Below are 7,284 nucleotides of genomic sequence, written 5' to 3'. Positions count from 1 at the left end.
GGTAAGTGCATACAATGGGCTGGCGGAGGGGCACACTGGCAGCATTTGATATGGCACAGTGGCTGCCTTGGATGGGGCACAGTGCCAGCAATTAATGGGCACAGTGGCGGCAATTGATGGGCACAGTGGGGGCAATTGATGGCCACGGTGGTGGCAATTGATGGGCACCATGCAGCAATTGATGGCCACAGTGGCTGCGATTGATGGTACAGTGAGGCTGCAATTAATGTTTTTTTTTCCGAATTTTTCAGTTTGTTTGCGATGCCCCAAAAAATTTTTGAGCACCAGCTGCTACTAATACTCAGCAAAATAAACTTTGATTTATTCTTTTTTTTTATACTTGTCAGGTTGCTTTACCTGACATCATATGCAGATCAAAGCTCATCCCTTTGATCTGCAGATAAATGATAAATACAAAAGTAACAATATTACAGTGTATCTATTTCCTGTGTAAACAGTGTTCATAAACATTATGTCGGAAGGTCCAGTTTTTTTTACAGCAGTGGCTGTAATTCTTACATAGCAACTCCCGTCTGTCATTTTGACAGCTGAGAATCGCAACCAAATAGGGGGAATAGGTGCAGTGGTTAGGTTGTGTGCTGCAAACACCCATGAATTTCACTAAAATAGCAACATTTTGCCGAAATCTCCTGATTTTCACAGCAATTTTGAGGAAATGAAAACTCCTTAATCTATACATGATCAGTGGCTTCCAGCAAAGACGTTCATTTTTCCTTACCGTAGGGCTCATTCACACCAGCAGCTGCACATTAATGTGCTCATGTTGTATGTCTGGTGTGTGTGGTGCCTTCACACTGTGTTGTTAAAATGCATCAAAGTGCTTGTACTATATGAAAAATTGGCAGAAATTTAGACAGTTTGTTCATTTTTCGGCCAGTTAATGGGCACAAAATCGATAATTGGTGGGATGTTTTTGAGCCAAAAAAACAAAGGATAAGTTTGGAAATTTTCTGTCAAACGAACGATAAATTGAAAGGTTAATGTGTCCGAACTGTCTGCACTAGGTATATGTAAAAAAACAAAACAAAAAATGCTGCATTCATTTATCTCCACTGAACGATTTATCGGTCATTACATGATGGCACTATCGTTTGCGCTCACGACCGAATGTTCGTTTTTCGAAAACGGGTTAAGCCAATTTTTCGTATAGTGTATGGCCAGCATATGTACTGTATGTGCAATACTTGTGGGATCCCCATAGAAGCTGGATATCACTGTATTTGGCACAGCTACTACAGTGATCTCCACTATCTTCTGGGCCCTATGCTGAGTGACTGTCCGCCTGCATTGTAAACACCTGGGGGATGATTTATTAAAACTGGAGAGTGCAAAATCTGGTGCAGCTGTGCATGGTAGCCAATCAGTTTCTAACTTCAGATTGTTCAGTTTATCTTTGATTAACCTCTTGCCGACCAGACACCGTCATTATACTGTGGCAGGTCAGCTCTCCTGTGCAAACCACTGTAGGTGTATGTAGGTCTGTGCAGGGAGGCGCCGCACACGATCATGGTGTACAGAGGCAGAATGGGAAACTGCCTATGTAAACAAGGAAATTCTCCGTTCTGCCTAGTGACATGTCAGAGATTTTGTGTTCCCAATCATCAGGAACAGTGATCTCTGTCATGTCCTAGGTAGCCCATCCCCCTACAGTTAGAACACACCCAGGGAACACAGTTATCCCCTTGCGTTAACCCCTTCCCTGCCAGTGACATTTATACAGTGGCTATTTTTAGCTCTGATCGCTGTATAAGTGCTACTGGTCCCAAAAAAGTGTCAAAAGTGTCCAATCTGTCCGCCACAATGTCACAGTCCTGCTAAAAATCGCTGCCATTACAAGTGAAAAAAAAAGTATAATAAAAATGGCAAAAATCTATCCCCTGTTTTGTAGATGCTATAACTTTTGTGCAAACCAATCAACATACGCTTATTGAGATATTATTTTATTTTAATTTTTGGGGATATTATAGCAAAAAGTAAAAAATATTGTTGCTTTTTTTTTTGTTTTTAATTGACGCTTTTTTTGGTTTATAATGCAGAAAATAAAAACTGCAGAGGTGATCAAATACCACCAAAAGAAAGCTCTATTTGTCGAAAAAAAAAAGGACATCAATTTTGTTTGGGTACAGCGTCGCGCAATTGGCAGTTAAAGCGATGCAGTGCCATATCGCAAAAATGGCCCAGTCATTAAAGCGTAACTTCAGTCATTTTTTTTATCTTTCCATCTATTAAATCTTCTGCCCTTGTTGTTTTAACTTTGGATAGTAAAACTTTTTTTCTGCCAGTAAATACCTTATACAGCCCACTTCCTGTTCCTTGTCTTGTAAAAAGCCTAGGTTTATGACATCATGCACAGCTCTCTCTCGTGAGAGTTTACAGGAAGGGAGTGGGGATGAGTCATAAGAGGGCCAACGAAAGCTGCAGGGCTGGAGGTGTGCTGTGTGTTGTTTGCTCCCCTCCTCCGCTGCGCATTTGGCACCTTTTGGAGGGGGGGGGCAGGTACCTGTTTTTTCCACGACGTGGTTCCCTGGAAGGTCAGCTTCCTTCCTCCTTCCCCCGTCGCTGGCTATTCTCAAAGTGCAGCGCAATTCAAACATGTGCAGTAGGGAGCAGGCTGTTAAGGCTTCACTGACTAATTCCCTTACAAGGAATGGCGGCAGCCGCACCCGAGAGCCAACTGGAAAATTGGCTGGGGTGCCGACATTGTGGGTTCCCTGGACAGGTAAGTGTCCTAATATTATAAGTCAGCAGCTACAGTATGACCCCTTTCACACTGGGGCGCATTGCCGGCACTACAGCGCTAATAATAACGCCTGCAAAGTGCCCTGAAAGAGCTGCTCCTGTCTCTTCAGTGTGAAAGCCCGGTAAAAAAAGTCCTGCTAGCAGCATCTTTGGAGAGGTGAAGGAGCGGTGTGTATATCGCTCCTCCACCGCTCCTGCCCATTGAAATCAATGGGGCATCGCGGGGTTTTAACCCTTTTTTGGCCGAATACCTCTGCAAATACGACAGTAAAGAGCCATTAAAAATAGCAGCACTTTACCGCTGACACCGCCCCCGCCCCAGTGTGAAAGGGGCCTATTTGTAGCTGCTGACTTTTAATTTTTTTGGTGGGGGGGGGCTGGAGCTCCTCTTTAATGCAGATAAGGCACTACATGAGTTTAATTACCAATATAATCAGCCACAGAACTTGTGTAATTAAAATGTGTTTGGATTTAAAGGGGTGAGGTGGCAAACCCTAGTCTGCTGGGGAAGCAGAGGATCAGGTAAGTAAAAGTGCTTTTCCTGTTATCCCTTGCAGAGTGGGGCACAGTTCCCTACATGGGAGGACTTTGACCTTTTCCGGAGTTGGGCTTTCATTTTTCACCTTGTGCGCAGCAGCATGTTGCTATGAATTATATCACAATAAAATGCGCTGCAAGAAATGCAACGTGTCCTATTTTTTTTTTGTTCAATGCAGACCAACACTTTGCTATAGAACAGGGGTCTCAAAACTTTCTAGGCAAAGGGACAGTTTACTGCTCTTCAGAGCCGGTTCACACTGAGGCAGCACGACTGCCTCAGGCGACCTGCACACGACAGCAGCGGCGACTTGCAAAATGACTTCTATATAGAAGTCAATGCAAGTCACCTCAAGTTGCCCCCAAAGTAGTACAGGAACCCTTTGCTAAGTTGAAGCAACTTGAGTCGCTCCTATTAGAACGGTTCCATTGCACAGAACGGGACGCGACTTGTCAGGTGGCTAAGTCACCTGACAAGTCCTCCCAGTGTGAACCGGCTCTTAGGCTTTAGGGGGGCTGGAGGGTGGCCAGTGGGAGTAGAAAATGTTCTGGCATAAGTGCCCCATCATTGGTTTTGATGGAAGGAATAGTGCCCCATTGTTGATATCAATGAGAAGAATAGTGCCTCATTGATGGTGTTAGTAGGTGGAACAGTGCTCCATCGTTGGTATCAGTTGGTGAAGTTGTGCCCCGAGGGCCAGATACAGGCAAACAGAGGGCCACATCCGGCCCCCGGGGTCGCAGTTTGGAGACCACTGCTATAGGGCATAAGGCAAATAGCCTTGTCTATGTGCTGGGACTGAGCTGGACAATGCTGCCCAATGGGGTGGAGGACCCATAGAAGGACAACTGCCCTATTATGTTGATGGTTCCTATAAATGATGGTGGTGGTCAGTAGCTTTCCCCTGTATTGGATTCTATTTTAGCAACTATTAGATGTGGGGAGGAGGATAGAAAGACACAGAGCTCTTCCCAGCATGCGTACCCAGGTGGAATCCAGGGGGCAGGCTGGCATCCAGCTGTGGGCAGGTCCTGTGCCTAGGCACCATTGAGCACCCCCGACACTCCGTGCTCAGCCTCTACACAGGCTAGGAGCCATGTGACTCGCTAGGACTTGGAGTGTGTAATTTCCTCCAGCTCCACTGCTACCTGACACGAATACTAATCAGCAGAGCTGACACTGAGCACTGCGGAGAGCACAACGCCGGCACACCGACACACCATGGAGATCAAAGAGCAGGGAGCGCAAATGGAGCCGCTACTACCCACGGTAAGGACCCGTCCACCGGGCACCGGGCAGCCGCTCATCAATGGGAGGGCACCGGCCGATCTCCTCCATCCATGGACCGGGCACTGCGATCCCTACAATGGGGGGTGCTGAGTGTCCATCATATACCATCTATATCTATTGTCTTTGTATGGCTGTCTATATAGAATCATGTCTATATGGAAGGATGTATATATAGAATGAATAGTGCCCACGTCTAATCATGTCTATATGTAGTAATGTCTATACATTATGGTGCCTATAGGTAATGACAGTCCTCTGATTTCATGTCTGGGGGATGTTAGTAGCTGTCAGAGGCTGCCAATGCTTGATATAGCATTTTGCAGGGGAATGCAGTATATGGCTCTCAGGCTGTGTATTTTCTATGTGACTGAGGATCAGGCATTGTAACAACAGGCCATCAATGTGTACGAGTTATAGATTTAATGACTATCTATCTATCTATCTATCTATCTATCTATCTATCTATCTATCTATCTATCTCTGTAACACCTGTCTGCATCAATGTCTGCTTACCTGTCTCTATCTCATCTATTATCTGTCCATTCATTTATTTCATGTCTGCGTCCCTATCTGAACCTACCTCTATCTATCTATCTATCTATCTATCTATCTATCTATCTATCTATCTATCTATCTATCTATCTATCCATCTCTGTAACACCTGTCTGCATCAATGTCTGCTTACCTGTCTCTATCTCATCTATTATCTGTCCATTCATTTATTTAATGTCTGCGTCCCTATCTGAACCTACCTCTATCTATCTATCTATCTATCTATCTATCTATCTATCTATCTATCTATCTATCTATCTCCATTCATTTTCTGATTTCCTGCCTGCATTACCCTTATAATCTATCTCTGTAACAATTCTCTGCATCCCTGTCTCAATCTTGCTGTATATATGTTTTGATCTTGTATTACTTCTTTTAGTTGTTTCATGTTATGGTTGGTGTCAGCTTTTTTGGTATCCAACCTTTGGGTTCTTTGGTAGCCTATCTATCTATCCATCTATCTATCGGTCTATCTATCTATCTATCTATCTATCTATCTATCTATCTATCTATCTATCTATCTATCTATCTATCTATCTATCTTTCTATCTATCTATCTGTCCATTTACAGGCTTCTCTCTCTCAGTCTCTCTAAATTTTTATCTATCTATCATTGTATGTATGTATGTATGTATGTATGTATGTATCTATCTATCTCTCTATGTATCTATGTATGTATCTATGTATGTATCTATCTATGTATCTATCTATGTATGTATGTATCTATCTATCTATCTATCTATCTATCTATCTATCTATCTATCTATCTATCTATCTATCTATCTATCTATCTATCTATCTATCTATCTATCTACCTCTCTACCTAGCTGCCCCTCAGTCGGTCTATCAGTCAATCTATCTGTTGCGCAGTCTCTCTAAATTCTAATTTACATATCTATATGTCTATCATCTATCCGCCTAGCTGCCTGTCAGTCTGTCTATCTATCTTTAATATTTCTGCCTGTCAAAGAAAATGACACCCATCCTTCATACATACAGTATTTTTATACTCTAAATTGTCCTTTCTTTGAATGCTGGGATTATACATAGATAGGAGGGCAATGCATGTGTCCTTCAGTTACATACACACATATGTACCTATATAAATGATCTCTTGTTTAATTTACAATTAAATGTACACTTGAGATCATTGCAGATCATCCGTTTATATTGCTGGCTACTTTTAGATATATTTGTTTTTATATCGTATTTTATGCATACCCAGTCCTACATTATTTTTTTTCCGCATGCATTCGTGTTGGCAAGTAAAGAACAGGCCATTTTCTTGCCATGTTACAGAAAAGCTTTCTGTACATTTCTCTTCTTTCTGAAGGTAAGTTAATGGTTGGTTCGCAGTGGCTTTGAACCGGCATCTTCTGGGAGACAGGTACTCTGAGTGGGTGTAAAATGTAGTGAATTATCGTGTACTTTCTGCAGGGACAAAAAGCCCCATGCTGTTGAAATCAGTCAATTAATCAGCATTGGCACCGATGATTATTCCAGAGTAACAGCCTCAGAAAAGCCCTGCTTCCTGACTCATAGATGTCTATAATTATTGCCAAGTGTTCAGGAGTACAGCTCATTGGAAAAAGAACATTGCGTGTAAAGGTTGCCTCTGCAATCCCATTTTATGCTGTTCATTTTCTAAACAGTCAATTTCTACATTTTAACTCTCAAGACAATGAATGGAGCTTTTGACAAATTATATTATTTGCGTTGGAAATGACTGTAGAATCTTTTCTTCACGGCTAATCTGCTTGATGTTGAAATTGATGGGTAAACAGGAATTATAGTGACGGGATATACAGTATGTATTAAAAAATGTAATGGATTTGAATATATTCATTGTGTACAGGTTACCCGGATTTACTAAATGGCAGTCTGCCAGTTTTAAAGGGTCAGTCGACCAAACGCTGATATTTTTGGGTAGATGCCGGTGAGTGTTATATGCTATCTTTCTGGTTCTTTGGAGGAGAGATATGTGCTCAGGTCTGCCGTATGGCCACAGCTGTGATGTGGTTTATCATTAGGGTGCAAATGGTGCTCGAAATCTATTTCATGAAATACGTTTTTTTTTAAGAAGGAGCTTTCTTACTGCTTTTGATAGGTCTGAACCGATATGTATCTGTGAGGGCCGTCAAAGG

General features: G+C 42.4%; 1 protein-coding gene across 4 annotated transcripts in view; it reads left to right on the top strand.

Annotated features, from left to right (window-relative positions):
- The first annotated feature begins 4,349 nt into the window (after positions 1 to 4,349).
- Positions 4,350 to 7,284, top strand: part of SLC4A10 (solute carrier family 4 member 10) — a 381,585-nt gene continuing 378,650 nt past the window's right edge. For all 4 annotated transcript variants that reach the window (XM_077447585.1, XM_077447587.1, XM_077447583.1 and 1 more), the window contains exon 1: positions 4,350 to 4,567. In XM_077447585.1, coding sequence (XP_077303711.1) covers positions 4,520 to 4,567 — 48 coding nt within the window. In that variant the 5' untranslated portion in view covers positions 4,350 to 4,519. The remainder of the gene's footprint in view (positions 4,568 to 7,284) is intronic.

Source organism: Lithobates pipiens, unplaced genomic scaffold (assembly GCF_037356315.1).
Source record: "Lithobates pipiens isolate NorthernLeopardFrog02 unplaced genomic scaffold, aLitPip1_a1.2 Scaffold_22, whole genome shotgun sequence".
In the NCBI taxonomy this organism is placed as follows: domain Eukaryota; kingdom Metazoa; phylum Chordata; class Amphibia; order Anura; family Ranidae; genus Lithobates; species Lithobates pipiens.
Note: the sequence above shows the minus strand (reverse complement) of the source record. Positions and strands in the feature narration are given on the sequence as shown.